General features: G+C 45.4%; 7 protein-coding genes across 7 annotated transcripts; 4 read left to right on the top strand and 3 right to left on the bottom strand.

Annotated features, from left to right (window-relative positions):
* Nucleotides 1-92: 92 nt before the first annotated feature.
* Nucleotides 93-2418, bottom strand: LOC108080092 (chromobox protein homolog 5). The gene is made up of 4 exons (XM_017174700.3): nt 1859-2418; nt 1301-1444; nt 787-1229; nt 93-716 (listed from the first exon to the last, which is right to left on the bottom strand). Exons 1-4 carry the CDS (start codon nt 2270-2272, stop codon nt 695-697), a joined length of 1023 nt encoding a protein of 340 aa, XP_017030189.1. The 5' UTR covers nt 2273-2418; the 3' UTR covers nt 93-694.
* A 15-nt stretch (nt 2419-2433) lies between these two features.
* LOC108080096 (large ribosomal subunit protein bL33m-like) lies at nt 2434-3202 on the top strand. The gene is made up of 3 exons (XM_017174705.3): nt 2434-2598; nt 2658-2761; nt 3067-3202. The coding sequence occupies exons 1-3, from the start codon at nt 2558-2560 to the stop codon at nt 3114-3116; spliced, it is 195 nt and encodes a 64-aa protein (XP_017030194.1). The 5' UTR covers nt 2434-2557; the 3' UTR covers nt 3117-3202.
* On the bottom strand, nt 3193-5817 carry NO66 (Bifunctional lysine-specific demethylase and histidyl-hydroxylase NO66). The gene has a single exon (XM_017174699.2). The coding sequence runs from the start codon at nt 5647-5649 to the stop codon at nt 3487-3489; it is 2163 nt and encodes a 720-aa protein (XP_017030188.1). The 5' UTR covers nt 5650-5817; the 3' UTR covers nt 3193-3486.
* Nucleotides 5818-6073: 256 nt separating this feature from the next.
* peng (Pumilio and CPL domain-containing protein penguin) lies at nt 6074-8893 on the top strand. Its single transcript, XM_017174787.2, has 5 exons — nt 6074-6618; nt 6681-7383; nt 7444-7846; nt 7912-8366; nt 8621-8893. Exons 1-5 carry the CDS (start codon nt 6158-6160, stop codon nt 8810-8812), a joined length of 2214 nt encoding a protein of 737 aa, XP_017030276.1. The 5' UTR covers nt 6074-6157; the 3' UTR covers nt 8813-8893.
* dod ((peptidyl-prolyl cis/trans isomerase) NIMA-interacting 1 dodo) lies at nt 8881-9733 on the bottom strand. The gene is made up of 3 exons (XM_017174788.3): nt 9567-9733; nt 9134-9472; nt 8881-9074 (listed from the first exon to the last, which is right to left on the bottom strand). Exons 1-3 carry the CDS (start codon nt 9622-9624, stop codon nt 8965-8967), a joined length of 507 nt encoding a protein of 168 aa, XP_017030277.1. The 5' UTR covers nt 9625-9733; the 3' UTR covers nt 8881-8964.
* Nucleotides 9734-9825: 92 nt separating this feature from the next.
* LOC108080167 (glyoxalase domain-containing protein 4) lies at nt 9826-11790 on the top strand. The gene is made up of 4 exons (XM_017174812.3): nt 9826-10019; nt 10295-10344; nt 10415-10521; nt 11001-11790. Exons 1-4 carry the CDS (start codon nt 9924-9926, stop codon nt 11609-11611), a joined length of 864 nt encoding a protein of 287 aa, XP_017030301.1. The 5' UTR covers nt 9826-9923; the 3' UTR covers nt 11612-11790.
* Nucleotides 11791-11923: 133 nt separating this feature from the next.
* r-cup (ryder cup) lies at nt 11924-14259 on the top strand. The gene is made up of 3 exons (XM_017174811.3): nt 11924-13031; nt 13094-13398; nt 13468-14259. The coding sequence occupies exons 1-3, from the start codon at nt 12036-12038 to the stop codon at nt 13964-13966; spliced, it is 1800 nt and encodes a 599-aa protein (XP_017030300.1). The 5' UTR covers nt 11924-12035; the 3' UTR covers nt 13967-14259.
* Nucleotides 14260-15242: the final 983 nt, after the last annotated feature.

Here is a 15242-nt window from a genome sequence, read left to right as displayed (position 1 = left end):
TCCGATTTGGATTTCTCTTGGTTTAGCTCCTCATCCCATTCTACCCTTTGGGGACATTACTTAACTGGCTAGTTCCCAGTACAAACTTCATATTCCAGTGACATCTTTTACATTTATTTAATTATTTATTCCATACTGGAGATGCTTTTGCAACTCTTCTAGTATTATTATTATTATTCTTTTTACACCCAAGTGTCTAAATATTGATTGAAGAATTGGGAAGAATGGTGAGAGGCTTTATCTGCAGCTGTGTAGTTACAAATTCCTTTACTCAACTAAATGTATTTAGTTACCGAATCGAGGTTTCTGCTTACTTAGATCTAAGTTTAATTTTCTTACACTTTACGCTGGCTGGGTGCAGCACAACCAGATATAATACTACGAATATACCGTGGTGCCTGACCTCACTTAGATGCTAGATAAATCTTCTGTATTCTTCAGTGTTCCTTGCTGGGATTGTTGGGATTTGTGATGCGGCGCACTTGTTCGATCCTAAATGTGTTTTTTTTTTTTTTTTTTTTTTTTTTTTTTTTTTTGTATTTGCTTCCTCCAGCTGAAACGTTGAAATTAACGAAAAAAAACCCAAAAACAAAACAAATATGTTCAGAATTTAGGCAAGCGGCCTTCGCCGACGACGACCACTTCGAGGTGGCGGGACAGCCGATGAGATGACTGCCTTGGCCGCAGCCTTCACTCACTCCTCGCCATAAAACACCCTGGAAAAGGATACAAAAAGAAGTTAGTGTGCACTATTGTCCTGGTTGAAGGTTTGTGTTAAGAGCCCACCTGTTTTTGGCGGCGGAGCGCTTGGAGGAGCGCTCGATCCGATTATGTATGTTCGTCCTGGGATAGCACTCATTAACCAGCCTCTTGGTCTTCTTCGGTGACTCGCGCAACTCCTTGGTATCCACGTTCTTTTGCGTAATTAGTGCCCGCTTGTACTTCTCAATCAGACCCTCGCAGAAGAGATTTGACTCCGGCTCCCATGTGTCGTCTTTGGCCCCGAATCCCTTCCACCGTATCCGGTAAAGATTGCTGCCATCGTCGTCCTCGACACAATCAACAATGCGTTCAACCACCCATTCCTTTTCGGGATCTGCCGACGTAGCAGTTTTCTTGCCACCACCACCACCACCGACAGGTCTTCCGCGTTTACCGGTGCCAGCTTGCTTAACGACTTTCGGCGGCCTTCCTCTGCCTTTGGCTCCGGTATCGGTTGCTTTCGATTGCTAATCAAAAATAAAAGATATTTGTGAATAAGATTATGGGATTATGTATATAATAACTTGGCTGAACTTACCTTGTTGCGGAACTGAGCAATCAAATCGTCGCAGTTTAAACCATCCTCGAGCTCCCAAGTGTCAAAGTCCTTGTTGTAACCCTTCCAGCGCACCAGAAAGTATGAGGCGCCGCGCAAAGTCTTGTGACCGACAATTGCCTCCACCTGGAATATAATGGTTTAATTTAGAAATTTTAAATGAAATGAAATTATAAATGCAAAATATAACCTGACAAAACTGTACATAAAGTCAAGTGTGAACATGTTTTGTTTTGCAAAGAATAACTTGACAAAACTGTACATAATGTCAAGTACTTGTGCATAATTATTTAAAGTTAATCTATTTTTAAAGAGTTAAGACTATAAATAGGAATTTCTCCATTTGGTAAATACATTTTGAAGCTATCTAGATATCTAGACTTCTCCCTGAAACTGTCCAAATAAAACAGCCGTACCGCTCTAATTGGGAAAAGTCTCGACCCGACTAGAATTTCTTCTTTTACTTTCAATACAGATTTTTTCTGCTGAGCGAGCATTGTTAGGGAAAATCGAAATATTAGCACTCATAACATAACATGCCTCATACTCCTCCTCTTCCTCTGAACCGGCTTCATCGTTGCTGTTGGCCTCATCATCCGCTGGGCGCTTGGATGCCGCTTTCTTGCCATTCTTGGCGGCGGCCCCAGCCTTGGTTTTGCCGGACTTGCGGGACTTTTTGGTTCCAGCGGCGCCGCTGCTGCCGTTCAGCGGTAGGTCGTCGCTGTCAATCGATCCGGCCTTGCGTTTGGTGGCCTTCTTCGTGTCCGATGAGGAGTTGGAGGCCCGGGATGTGGCTACTTCTCCATTAGAGCCCCGCTCAGATTGCTCCTCTGAGACGGCATTCTTTTCCTCGCTGTCGCGGTCGGGGGCGGCTCCGTTTTTGCGCCGACTCTCGCTGTCCGACTTCTTCCGACCCAGCTCCACCACGACCTTCTTCTTGCCTAATTTGACCATTCTTGCGTGTGTTTTGTTACCGAAGAAATGGGCTTTTGGCCAATTGTTTACTTCGTGTTAGCAAGAATTTCTTTTTTGCCGCGTACCTGCAGAACACAACAACAAAATCCGGAATTTTTTCGACGACTGTACACTAGCAATTTAGCGTTGCGATATCGATAGCACTATCGGTGGCAGCTACGTCTGCCTATCGATAGGGGTGGTCAGCTGTTCGACTTATACGCTTGCACTAGAATCTGCGGAATTCTTTTTGTTTTGTGTGTTTACCAAGTTTACTGAATCAAAATGAGATTGACAAACGTTTTACTGAAAAAAGTGAAGAGCAAGTGAGTAAACCCTTTGATCTGAATCGAATTTGTGTTTGACTACTGTCTGTATATTGTAGGCGCATCATGGTGGTGCTGGAAAGTGCGGTCAGCGGACATCAGTTTAATGCCTTTCGTGATCGTTTGGCCGAAAAATTGGAGATAATACGCTTCGATCCCTACAGTGAGTATAAATATCATGATACAGTTATACAAGGTAGTCTCGCCGGCAAAATCCGGCACTTCCACAAGCGTAATATTGCATGAGAGTGAGTGTGGGTTAACCCCTATGTGGTGCGTGGGGTTTAAAGACCACCTACGTAATTGTAACTTGAAATTATAATTTTGTTTTGTACAAATAACTGTAAAAAAAAAAATAATGATTATATTTTGAGTGTTATTTTTTCGCTCAAAATAATAATTATGCTTTGTGCTATTAAATAAATATATAATTAAAATTTTTGTATTATTTTTATCTATATCTTTCAGTTCAGAAAGAGAGCCTCTACCGCGAACGTAAGAAAATCCGCAGCGCCTAAGGGAGAACACCTAATATACTTCCCTCCTCTTCTTTCCCAATTCGTGTAGTTAGTCCAAATAAAGTAAAACAAGTAATTAAACGAAACTACATAAGTGTTTATTACAAATTTACGATTTGGTTTCATAATCCGGGCGGACGCCTACAGAACAGCCACAAAACTCAGGGATTTTGCGGGCCGAGTGCCCAAATGGGAAATGAATTACAAATGATATATGACGATTACAATGAAATGATGCGAGTTATTGGGACTTCAGAGTACATTCGTATTTTGGCAGGCAAAACGGCTGAGTCTCTTTATAAATACTAGTTATGTAACAATATTATTTATCTATCTAGGTATCATCACATTTTTTATGTTTCTTAATTTTTTACTTAAACGGCTTCTCGGTCATCAGGAGACCGCGCTCCCACAGAGCCGTGGCAACCTCTATCCTGCGATCAGCGTTCTTCAGTGGCAGCAGAGATACCTTAATATAGGCAGGATAAGCTTTTATAAGGGTCTCAACGGCACCCCCTTCTGTGGGCTCGATTTCCATGAAATTGGCCTCGTACTTGCAGTACTCCAAGGCATTGTCCACGTAGTAGTAGATCCGCAAAGAGTCTTCGGTTTGCACCAGTCGTAGGATGTTGGCGCGCAACAGACGGATTGAAGTCTGATCGGTAAACTCGTAGTCACAAATGCAATAGCCCTTCTCATCCCGTTCGCTACGCGACCCAAAGACCGTACGCAACTTCTCCTCCGGCAGAATGGTTGGCGGCAGGGCCTCGTGCTGGAACTTTTTGGCCACCTGATCCACCGCCCAGTCGATCTCAGTCTCTGTGGGCACCAGATACTTCTGCACCATCCCCTGGACATCCTTTATGAAAAGGCCGCGAGTGCGACTTTGACCGCTGGCATGCACCAGGCCCAGATTCTGCCAGGTGTGAAGCGGGAGGCCGCGACGCATGGCCAGGCTCTGCTTCACCGCCCTCTGGAGGACGTGCGGCATGAGGTGCTCCATAAGATTGGCATACGCCTGCTGCTGATAGACACTCAGCGTTATGTGCAGCGAATGCTGGTCCTTGTCGGTGATCGCCTGGTGGACAGTGCCGCGCGGGAAGTACAAAACATCGCCGGCCTCCAGCACCTCGTCCAGTATGGGCTCGCCCAGCTGCTCCTGGCTGTAATTTCCAGAGGATTCGCGGGCCAGCACGTCGGCCGGCTGGAGAGGCATGTACAGGCGCCAGCGCTTGCGTCCCTCTATCTGGAGTACAAAGGCCTCGATGTCATCAAAGTGCGGTGCAAATCCCTGACTGTTTGGCGGTGTCAGATACACATTGGCCCCAACCAAACAATGAAAGAACTCCTGCAGCATGCTGCACACCTGACGCAGTCCGGCCAAATAAGTGGACGGATTCAGTATGCGAATGCTGCAGCCATCGCCGTAGAAGCCCCAAACCGTCGGCGGCTTGGCCCTGCCTTCCGGATTCAGCGTCTCGCGCTTGCCGTCCGTATAGCTGGTCACATCGATGTTGGTGGTGAACTCCAGGTGGTTTCGTATCAGCATCTCGTCGATCATCTGGAATGAGATCAGCTCAGAGAAGAACTTGGGGTTCTTGCGCTGCACCAGACAGGCGTTCTTCTCCCAAAAGTCGCTGAAGAAGTCATCCGGCTTGACCGGATTCATGATCCACTGCAGAATGCGGCGACCCTCCTCGATGCTATTGGATTTGTGCACGTCCTTTGGTGCTTCCACAGTGGCTTCCTGCTTTATTTGCTTGGTGCTCGTGCTGGTGGTGGGCATCTCATCATCCACACGGGCACTGACCTTTGCTTCGGGCGGCAACGAGCACGATTTTGCCTCACCGGTCGCCAGGCTCTTGCGACTTTCTGGCAAGGGGCGGGAATTGCCAACTGTGGCGGCGGGCAGTGACTTGCGGACGACCAGCGGGCAATAGGGGGCCTTGCCATCCTCATACACGGGCTCAGTTTGTTCCAGGCTGCGACGCTTCTTACGTGGAACGCTCTTGTCGGGCTCGTTATCGTTATTGTTTGCATCATTGTTGGCACTAAGACTGTTTCGCTTACGATCGGTTGGCCTGGCAGCTAAAGACTTTGGGGCAGCCTTCTTGGCGGGAGGCGGCGGCAGCGGCTGTGGCGACGCTTCTGGGCTGGATATGTCCATTGGGTACTCGGTGTAATCATTATCGTCGAAGTCGCTATCGCTGCCGTATCCCGACGGCTTCTCATTGCTGTCATCCGCCTGACCATCCTCCGAGCTGTCATCACTCTCTGCGAACTCGTTGGATAGGTATTCCTCGAGCTTTTTACGCTGTACCTTCTGGGCTGCAGTCAGTTTCTTCTTGTCGCCGAGCAGTTCCTCTACCAAAGCATCCAGGTTCTTCAGATCGAACGGTGGCTGCCTTTTACCGTTACCGTTGGCACGTGCTCTTCCACCATTAGATGTCGATTGGCCTGTGCTGGTGGCCGCTTTACCGTTTTTTGGCTTGGCGATGAGTGGCGTTGATGTTGATGCCGCCGTTTTGGACATTTCGTATCGCTTTCCACTAAAGAACGTGAGACAAGGAATTTGGTAATAGTCTCGAAGCGGAATGGGAACAAGGTGTTTTATGTTGTAATCAATAACAAAAAATTCAGGTTTTGAAGTTTAAAATATCTTGCACGTGTGCTTGAAAAATTATTTTCGCCGGTTGTCAATAGAGATGTGAAGAATAGATATCGATATATCGATATAAAAATAAATATTTATATCGTGATGATTTTGTTGCCTGATTTTTAATATTTTTATTATATTTCCTTATGGAAAAAAGTTATCCAATACCGTTTTGGATCATTCGTATGGGAAATCCTCTGAAAAACACAATTGTTTGCTTTTGTTTTTGCTGACCTTAGAATAGTGTGCCCACTTCTGGTCGGCTTATTTAGGATCATGTGTTAAATGCCCGACGGTCACACTGCGGTCTCAGCACGTGTAGAATTTGTAACTCTTCCAACAACATTTCCAAATAGTTTAAGTGCGAGAAATAGTAGCGAAAAACATGGTCAGTTCGGAGGCAAAGGGAACTGCAAAGGTGGCGAAAACAGGCGTTAAGCCACCGCCGGCCTTCAAGCCCAACAAATCGCCCGGCAAGCCGGTCAATGGACAGAAATTTAAATCTGCCGGAGGAGGTGCCAAGAGATTTGATAAGCCCGCCGGAGCAGGGTCGGGCAAGAGGTTCGACAAGTCTGGTGGTGGAGCGGGCGGTTTCAAGAAGTTCGACAAGTCCGGTGGTGGAGCGGGAGGTTTCAAGAAGTTCGATAAATCCGGTGGCAAAAAGTTTGGCGGAAACAACAATAATAAGTTTGCTGGAAAGCCACAACAGGCACCGGCGGAGGGCGAGAAACAGGATTGGGCCAAGTTCAAGCAGGAGAAAAAGGACCTCAAGCTGAAGCGCAAGAGCACCAGGGACACCTACGAAATTACCAAGGAGGCCAAGCAGATCTACGAGAAGCTGCGATGGTAAGGCCCTTACAATACCCTTGTGAATACAAAATGAATCTTCTCGTCTTTCCCCTTGACAGCCGCCGCACGGAGAACAAGGACAAGCTGGTCGAGCAGATATACAAGGTGCTCAATGTGGGCGACACCATATCCAAAGTGGTTAAGGCTCACGATACCGCCCGCGTGCTGCAATGCATGCTTAAATATGCTTCTCCCGCTCTCCGGGCGGAAATATCCGACCAGCTGCTGCCCTTCACCGTGGACATGTGCCAGTCGAAATATGCCCAGTTTTGTGTCCAGCGAATGCTTAAATACGGAGCACCAGCGACCAAAACGAAACTGGTGGATAGCCTGATGGGTCACGTAGTACGGCTGGCTGGTCATAGCATAGCCAGTAGCTTGCTGGACACGATGTACCAGAGTGCCACGCCCCAGCAGCGCATCCATATGCGCCAGGAGTTTTATGGCGATCTGTATCGCAAGGCGAAGGACTCAAGTGTCAAGTCGCTGAGTGACACCTACAAGGAAACAACCAATATGAAGGCATCTATTCTGGGCTCCGTGAAAGCGAATCTGGATCATGTGGCCAATAAGCAGCTGGTGGATAGTTCCCTTGTCCATGCCGTAATGCTGGAATACCTGCGTGCCTGTGACGAGGACGAGGAGAAGCTGGAGGAGACCGTGACTGCCTTTGCGGCGCTAGTGCCCCACATGCTGTCCACCAAGGAAGGCAGCGAGGCCGGTGTTATTTGCTTCTACAAATCCACGCCCAAGAACCGTCGAGTGAGTACCCTAAGTAACCAATAGCAAGTTTTCCAAAGTCTATACTTCCTATATCCTTAGGCCATTATTAAGAACATTAAGGAGCATCTGCTGAAGATCGCCACCCACGAGCATGGCCACGTTTTCCTTATCTCGCTGCTCAATGCCCTCGATGACACCAAGGCCACCAAGAAGGCCATCTATGACCATTTGCATGGCGATTTAAAGACGCTGGTGGGTAACCAGTACGGCCGTCGTGTGGTTCAGTGGCTGGTGGCACCGGGTGATACCACCTGCTTCCATCCAAAGTTTATTCGTTTGGTGGACGAGGGCTTGGCCTACGGCAAGAAGGAGAAGGAGCTGCGTCGCAAGGAGATCTTTGAGCAAATCGAGGCACCAATTGCCGAAAACATAGTCGAGGATCCGGCCTTCTGGCTGTCCAACAGCCACATTGGCCTGGTCACCGCCGATGTCCTTAATCACCGTAAGTTCCTTGGGCTTTTATTATATATTTATTTATCTGTATTTAAATTGATTTTGATTTTTTAGTTCAAGGCGAATCGTATGAGAAGGCGGCCACCGCTTTGGCCAAAGTGATTGCCCAGCCGGAGTGGCGCATTACAGCGGATGCGGCCGGGCCACAGCCACAGGATAAGAAAAAGGCACACAACGATGTGGAGGCCATCATAGCCGAGGCTACCAAGCAGCGTAAAAAACTGCTCCAGACCGATATTAGCAGCAGCGACGATGAGGAGGACGAGTCTGAGGATGATGATGAGGAGGAGGAGGAGGAAGGCGGAGCCCCCAAGCTGAAGAAAGCTAAAAAGGAGGCCAAGAAGGCAAAGGCAGAGGAGCCAGCAGAAGCAGCACCACAAGTCTCTGGCATCGAGGAGGCCGGCATGCACATAGTCCTGAAGAAGATCCTCAAGAATGATGTAAAGCGTGAGGGTGCCATTACCTTTGGACAGCAGCTTCTGGAAAACCTAGCCGCCGATGTGGAAGTGGTGAGTATTTTTCAATTACTTTTCATGTTTTCCCAGCCAGAAGAATTTTTTAATGGTTTAATTAAGTTTATGTTATTCAAAGACATGTATTTAATTCGAGTCTACAAAAGTGCTAAGAGTTGATCATTGCTCAAGTGCTGTTTTAATGTTAGATCTGAGCAATTATTCAGTTTTTTTTGTTATATATCCTTTTGACACGTTAATATTTTATTGGGAAATAACTTGCATTTTTGTTCTCCTCGTTTCTTTTTTAGCTCAACTCTTGGCTAAGTGTTAATCGCGCCTGCTTTGTCCTCGTCAAGCTGGTGGAGAACAGTCCGTCGCTGCTGCAGTCCTGCAAGGAGACCATTTCGTCGGAGAAGAGCCTTAGCCAGACACTGCTTGGCCAGAAGACGCCCGGGGCCAAGATGTTGGCCACCAAACTGGCTTTAAAAAACAGCAAATGAAACCGAGAACGAAATCCCCGTTTTTGCTAGCTTAGACAACTTAATTTTTTTAAATACATAAACCTATATATTGAGAAATGACTGTAAATTAAGTTTTATTTATGCGATGACACAGTTGTCGCTGCTATTGTTGTTGTAAGTCGACGAGTTTTTTACGATTTGCGCAAGATAATGTGCAGTCCCGAGTCAGTGTCCACGATTCCCGATAGCTGGCCAACGTTCAAACCAAAGGCAGCCTTTTCAAATGGCGGCTGCATTTGACCTGTGAAGGATCAGGAACAGGATCAGTTTGTAAATAAAAGGGCTCACAGGTTCTCTTACCTCTGCCAAACTTGCCAAGATCACCGCCCCGCTTGGCGGAACTGCAGTCGGAATAGGAGCGTGCCAGCTCGTCAAAGGTGGCCTCCTGCTGGACAATCTTGTTGCGATACACCTCCAGCAGCAGCTGGGCCTCCTCCTTTGTCCTGGTAATGTTCTCCTCCCGCCAGGAGCTAGGCCGACGGCTGCCCTTGTGTTTCACCAGCAGATGCAGGCACTGCACCTCGTCCGGTGAGTCGCCGGCCCCGCCGCCGGATCCACCACCACCGGTCTTCTTGGCCGGCTCCGTGGGCTGATCCCACTGCGACTCCTTTGTGTACACGTTCAGGTAATAGCTCAACCCTACAAATGAATTAGTTAGTGTGCGAATTTTTTTTAGACGCCGGTCGGTGTTTTTGCTGTTTTTGCTTAGCTTTCCGTTGAGTGTATTTCTTACCTGTTGAGCGGCTAGTGCGCTTCTCCCATCCCTCGGGTAATTGTTCGGCATCGGGCATCTTGCTATATTTGTTTCTCTTAAAATGGATGCGGAAAAATTAAATTAATGTTTCAGGATTTTGGTTTACAGTCAGTGTGACCGTGTGTGGCTCCTAATAAAGTAGGCCATGGAGCCAGAGATGGTACCAAATCGATTTGTCACACAATCGATAGCTGCGGCCACTAAACCTATCGATGGGGCCATTTACGATGATTTGGCCAACTCTAGCCATCACCGTTCCCTTACAAAGCACGGCCGCAGTCCGATCGGAAAACATTTCACCCAGTTCCCCGGAGTAGCTTTTAAACGGACCTAGCCATGTCAGCGATTCCAGGACGTGCTCTCCACTATGTCTTCAAGATCGGCGATCGGGCTAAAAACGCCTTTTTCTTCCGTCAAATCCTTGGAATGAAGGTGAGCGAAAGGGAGGTTGATATTACCGGTGGAATAAGAGGGGAGGAGTTTATCACTTTACGAGTGCATGCATAAATCGGCAGACTTTCTTATCGCTGCTGTTGTGTCTGGGCCGGATTTTTATCTGAACAACGTGTCAACGACTAAACAGCAACTGGCAGTCGCTAATTAAAAAGCCCAGATGCCCAGATAAAGTCATATAATGACGGTGTAACTATTATTATTCCCACTCTTCAAAATTAATCGTGCTCTCTCGTTCTGTCTCGCGGCAACAGGTACTGCGGCATGAGGAGTTCAAAGAAGGTTGTGACGCCGAATGCAATGGGTGAGTGCAAGCGAGATGCCAGACTTAGCTGAGGACTAACTAAAAACGGTAATGTTTAACCCTTACACAGGCCCTACGACAACCGGTGGAGCAAAACAATGGTGGGTTATGGACCCGAGGATTCGCATTTCGTCATCGAGCTTACCTATAATTATGGAGTTAGCAGCTATAAAATGGGTAAGAGATGACTTCTTACTCTAATCTGAGGAATATCTTGTTAATCCCTTATTCTATATATTTAATATTAGGAAAGAAAGTATTTAAACAAGAAAATTGGTACTTGATTTGACTTAAAGTTAACAATGTTGAATAAAGGACTAGTTGCCAATCGTAATCCTCAGGTTCCTTATCTAAAATCACAAATGAGTTGTTCTTTTTTTAAGAACTTTATAATTAAGTGATTTGTTTGAAAGGTATTTTTCACTATTATTAGATTTGATAAGTGACTGTGCGTTATTTCGAATAGATTAAAAATAAATAATCTCTTGAAGTAATTAAAACACACAGTTATCTTTGAGTAGGCTAAAAATCTATCGGATGATTAATCTGTGATGCTATTTTAAAAACTACTTAAACATTATCTTGTTATCGCAACCTAAATTATAGTTTAAAATGTATGAGTTACTAATGAATATCACAACTTTCCCCCTCTAAAGGCAACGATTTTGGTGGCGTAACCATTCATTCCACGGAAATTCTCTCGCAGGCCGCCAAGCACTCGTATCCTGTACAGAAGGTGGCTGGCAAAGGCAGTCTGCTCACCTCACCGGATGGCTACAAGTTCTACGTAATTGAGCAGCCAGCGGCCAGCTCCGATCCCGTCCAGTCGGTGGAGCTGAATGTCAGCAATCTGCAAACCTCCCGAAAGTACTGGCACGAGCTGCTTCAAATGCAATTGCTTGATGAGAACAAACAGAGTTTGCGCCTAAGTTACGGAGGAACGCAGGCTACGTTACAGATCACAGAGATCAAGGAGCCACTGGACAGGGCCAAAGCTTATGGAAGGATCGCCTTTGCCATTCCATCGGCCAAGCAGCCACCGCTTCATGAGGCGGTAAAGGCAGCCAATGGCACCATATTGAAGCCTTTGATCACCCTGGATACGCCGGGTAAGGCCACAGTTTCGGTGCTAATACTCGCCGATCCGGATGGCCATGAGATCTGTTTCGTTGACGAGGAGGGATTCGGGGAGCTGTCCCAGGTGGAGCCCGATGGTGATGCGAGACTGGATAAATATATCGCTAAAGATCCCTTCCAGCCGAAGTGATGCCTGTGATCGATTGTGAATTTAATGATTTAATATGTTTTTTTTTTATGTATGTACATACCGTTTTCGTATTTGAAATTGTATTGCAGTTGTTAAGTTCGGTTGCCGGGTGACTTGTAAAGATATTATACACATAAAATGTACTTAAATTTTGTTTACATAAACTGTCGATAAACTTATGACATGTTATATTCTTTATATTTATATTTCCATTTGAGGATTTCATGATTTTTCTATAAATATTTTACTATTTATACGTAACAGAATTTGTTTTTATATCAGGTGTATTGGATTTTCCCATCATTTTCCTTTGAGATTTAAAATCAACAAAAACTGTTTCGTTTTTTAAACCTTGTTTTTTTATAGTTATTTTAGGTTTTTTTTTAGTGTTTTATATAATTGTATTTTGACTGAGCCTAAGACAATGAGGGACACATCCTTAGGGACGCCAAAGTCCGCCAATCTGAAACCATGGATGCATTTGGAATTAACGGCGGAAGGGCAGAGGCAAATCAACTGCAGTTGGGGCAAGTACTTTGCAAGGCGGCGCAGGGATATCGATGCCATGAGGAACTTTAATCTGTGCGTTACACGGCGCGATGCTGTCGTCGATCAAAAGGCCCTCTGTCTGCGTAGCAAATTCCAAAGGGCAGTGGGCTTGGCTCAGGGTGCCCTTGATGATAGTAAAAAGGCCACCGAAGCAATGACAGTGTGGGATGCCACTGTGACTATGGAAATGGCCGATTGCCTCTACGATCTCAATCGGTTCGAGGACAACAAGGCTTTGTTGCACGAGAATGTTCGCCGAAATATTGGCACTTCGCGGGAGCCCTTTGCAAGGCGCCTACATGCAGTCAACGCAAATCTCAAGGATAGCACCGGGGACAGTCTGACAAAGTTCTATATGGAACACTCGACGGCAATGCCCGGTTTCTACGAACACAAGAGGGACCAGCTTGTGAAGGCGGACAAGCGGCCACTGTGGAAGATACGACAGGATAACCAGGAGTGCGATGTCCAGAGCTATATCGATCGAAAGGAGGTGTTGCTATCGCCCCTGGAGAGCGAACGTAGATTTCGAAAGACCAAGAATTTTTACCAAAACTACTTGGGTCGCAATTGGACCGATTTTATATTCATGAAAACGCTTCGCGACAATCCACAGCTTCTGTTGGACCACAATTTTGGTTCCTCGAAGGAGAGGCGGGCTTGTCTGGAGAGATCGTTTCAGCGCATAAAGTCCTTTGCCCGAATGCTCCATGCTCGCAGTCCCATGTACCATGAGTACTTCCAGCGTAGTCCCGTAATGGAGGCTCGGATGAGGGAGGCGAATCTGTTCAGGATCCAATACCAGACCAGGCGCAATATGCACAGTATCCTTCGGACAGTTCGGGTGCTGAGAAAAACGAATGATATATCCGTGAGTTAAGATTACTCTATTCACGTATATTTCAGTACCTAAGATTGCCTTTGGTTAACCAGTGCCTGCGCAAGTTCATCGAGGATGTGATGGGCAACTATGTGATCCTTAAGACCGATCGCCTGATGCCATGGAAGGTAGAGTTTATGAACGAGGTTTATAACCATCTAGCACTCAGTCTCTGCGATACCTATCGCATTCCCAAGACGCCAGTGACGCCCCACGATAAGAACGCCATGTGCAATCTGCTCAATATACCCGCGGCCAAGCCGCTGGAGTTCACAGAGGTCATCTTCGGCGACCGATCCTCCTATTCTAATGCTGGCGGCGACAAACCACACACGGAGCGCACAATGGCCGACCACCAGTGAGTATTAAAACCTTCGTTTTGATTTGTGTTCTTGTTTTTAGAGGTAGGACTTCCTTTCCTTTGTAGGACTTCCATTGAGCATTTGGAGCGGCGGCTATTGTTCGCCCGTCTGCCAATCGAGCGGGCGTATCTGCTCCATGAAGTGGCCGATCGACACATGCAGCAGAACCACTTCAGCCAGTGCCTGTCGTCGGCCCGCAGGGCCATTGAAGAGGCCAAGGCATGCAATAGCCTGGTGTGGCAGTTCCTCAGCATGATGTTGATGGCCAAGTCGCATGCCGTCCTCCACAAGTTTGAGCGTCAGAAGGAGGTCTTGAATTTCGCCTATGAACTGGCCACCGACCTAAAATCGCCGCGTCTCTGCATCTTCATCGAACTGTGCCGCATGCTGAACAGGGACTACATCACGCTCCGGAAAATGACGCAGCTGGTGACCCAGAAGCGGCTGCGCTCCAAAATCTCCAATAGATCCAGCTTCCTATCCAACGCCTCGCCCCAATACTCACTCTACGAGCAGGAGGACAGAAGGAACTTGTTAGAGAAGGCACTTAGTTCGCATAACTGATCCAACGGATCGGATGACGGGCACTCCTATAAGTCAGTGACCATCATTCGATCTGTTGGGTTTTTTTGTCAGCCGAAATATGTGCTTTTTCTTAAAAAAGAAATTAATTTAATATTAAAAATATATATAGATAAACATAAACCACACAAAATCATATTAAAAATAATTGAAAAATATGTAAAAATTATAAAAATATTTAAAATATTGTAAAAACCAAGGAAAAAAACATCAGAGATGTAACAAAATCATATAAAAATGTACATAAAAAAATAAAATTTTGTTTTGAAACGGTATTTTTTTAATTTTAAAAATTTCAATTATTATTATAATTAGGTTTTGAATATATTTCGGCATAAAAAACTCATAAGGAACCACAATTAAATATACAAAATAATATATGTATATATTTCATTCTATAATACAAACCCCTCTTAAATATAAAACCATATAATTTAGCAGACTTTTTGTTCGCGATTTCTTTTCATTTTTTGTTGTATGGTTTTTGTATGGGAATTATCAGAAATTAAAATGTCACTGGCCCATTTTTGAATATAAAACGAATGACATAAATAAAATAAACACAATTCTAGCAGCTGCAGTAAAAACTATTGAAAATGTGCGCTGCCGAAATCAATGGAAATGACACCGTAACGACATCCGAAATAAAATCATTTAAAAAAGCATAACAATTAAAAATCCCAATATCACATTTAAACGAGATTATAACAATAACCAAACAACTTTTTTGTTTGCTGTAAATATTTTTCAACCCAGCCTCCAGACCACCCAAAAAATAAAATCTAAACAAAATTCCGGCCGGGGCAAAAAATTGTTTTCGCACTCTTAAATTATTTATGTGTTCGTTCGATGGGGCGGCGGGCAGGAGATTGCACTTGACTCCAATTTAGCCAATAACCCAAACCCCAAGTCCCAGTCAGCCAGTCAGTCAGTGTGCCTGACCTCGCCCAACTAGAAACTACGATTTGCATATTTTGTTACTATAGTTTTTTTTTCTTTTTTTTTTTGTTGTTATTTTTGTTGTCAGCATTGAATTGTCGCATGTTGGCCAGGGTTGGGTAACTGCTAACTGGAACTGGAGAACTGGGCCTGAAAGAGAAATTACATTTTATTTTGTCGCATGTCGCGGAGCCCCAATAGGCGAGAAGTCGAGGAGTTTTTATAACTCAACTTATTGGTACTCTTTAAAGTAAATATAAATAAATAAATTATAATTCCTTTTATTAATTTCATTAGATGAATCTACAATTTATATATA

Source organism: Drosophila kikkawai, chromosome X (genome assembly GCF_030179895.1).
Source record: "Drosophila kikkawai strain 14028-0561.14 chromosome X, DkikHiC1v2, whole genome shotgun sequence".
Taxonomy (NCBI): domain Eukaryota; kingdom Metazoa; phylum Arthropoda; class Insecta; order Diptera; family Drosophilidae; genus Drosophila; species Drosophila kikkawai.
This window is presented reverse-complemented; position numbering and strand designations above follow the sequence as displayed.

What these genes read in the sequence shown, in the direction of transcription:
- peng (XM_017174787.2), top strand. Translation starts at nt 6,158, where the DNA reads ATGGTCAGTTCGGAGGCAAAGGGAACTGCAAAGGTGGCGAAAACAGGC. An exon ending in CGCCGATGTCCTTAATCACC is followed by an intron (nt 7,847 to 7,911) that starts GTAAGTTCCTTG and finishes TTGATTTTTTAG; the next exon opens with TTCAAGGCGAATCGTATGAG. An exon ending in TAGCCGCCGATGTGGAAGTG is followed by an intron (nt 8,367 to 8,620) that starts GTGAGTATTTTT and finishes TTTCTTTTTTAG; the next exon opens with CTCAACTCTTGGCTAAGTGT.
- dod (XM_017174788.3), bottom strand. Translation starts at nt 9,624, where the DNA reads ATGCCCGATGCCGAACAATTACCCGAGGGATGGGAGAAGCGCACTAGC. An exon ending in GCGCACTAGCCGCTCAACAG is followed by an intron (nt 9,473 to 9,566) that starts GTAAGAAATACA and finishes ATTCATTTGTAG; the next exon opens with GGTTGAGCTATTACCTGAAC. An exon ending in TCTTGGCAAGTTTGGCAGAG is followed by an intron (nt 9,075 to 9,133) that starts GTAAGAGAACCT and finishes GATCCTTCACAG; the next exon opens with GTCAAATGCAGCCGCCATTT.
- LOC108080092 (XM_017174700.3), bottom strand. Translation starts at nt 2,272, where the DNA reads ATGGTCAAATTAGGCAAGAAGAAGGTCGTGGTGGAGCTGGGTCGGAAG. An exon ending in TTGCTCAGTTCCGCAACAAG is followed by an intron (nt 1,230 to 1,300) that starts GTAAGTTCAGCC and finishes ATTTTTGATTAG; the next exon opens with CAATCGAAAGCAACCGATAC. An exon ending in CGCTCCGCCGCCAAAAACAG is followed by an intron (nt 717 to 786) that starts GTGGGCTCTTAA and finishes ATCCTTTTCCAG; the next exon opens with GGTGTTTTATGGCGAGGAGT.
- r-cup (XM_017174811.3), top strand. Translation starts at nt 12,036, where the DNA reads ATGAGGGACACATCCTTAGGGACGCCAAAGTCCGCCAATCTGAAACCA. An exon ending in GAAAAACGAATGATATATCC is followed by an intron (nt 13,032 to 13,093) that starts GTGAGTTAAGAT and finishes TTGGTTAACCAG; the next exon opens with TGCCTGCGCAAGTTCATCGA. An exon ending in CGCACAATGGCCGACCACCA is followed by an intron (nt 13,399 to 13,467) that starts GTGAGTATTAAA and finishes TTTCCTTTGTAG; the next exon opens with GACTTCCATTGAGCATTTGG.
- LOC108080096 (XM_017174705.3), top strand. Translation starts at nt 2,558, where the DNA reads ATGAGATTGACAAACGTTTTACTGAAAAAAGTGAAGAGCAA. An exon ending in CTGAAAAAAGTGAAGAGCAA is followed by an intron (nt 2,599 to 2,657) that starts GTGAGTAAACCC and finishes TGTATATTGTAG; the next exon opens with GCGCATCATGGTGGTGCTGG. An exon ending in AATACGCTTCGATCCCTACA is followed by an intron (nt 2,762 to 3,066) that starts GTGAGTATAAAT and finishes TATATCTTTCAG; the next exon opens with TTCAGAAAGAGAGCCTCTAC.
- LOC108080167 (XM_017174812.3), top strand. Translation starts at nt 9,924, where the DNA reads ATGTCAGCGATTCCAGGACGTGCTCTCCACTATGTCTTCAAGATCGGC. An exon ending in TGTGACGCCGAATGCAATGG is followed by an intron (nt 10,345 to 10,414) that starts GTGAGTGCAAGC and finishes ACCCTTACACAG; the next exon opens with GCCCTACGACAACCGGTGGA. An exon ending in AGTTAGCAGCTATAAAATGG is followed by an intron (nt 10,522 to 11,000) that starts GTAAGAGATGAC and finishes CCCCCTCTAAAG; the next exon opens with GCAACGATTTTGGTGGCGTA.
- NO66 (XM_017174699.2), bottom strand. Translation starts at nt 5,649, where the DNA reads ATGTCCAAAACGGCGGCATCAACATCAACGCCACTCATCGCCAAGCCA.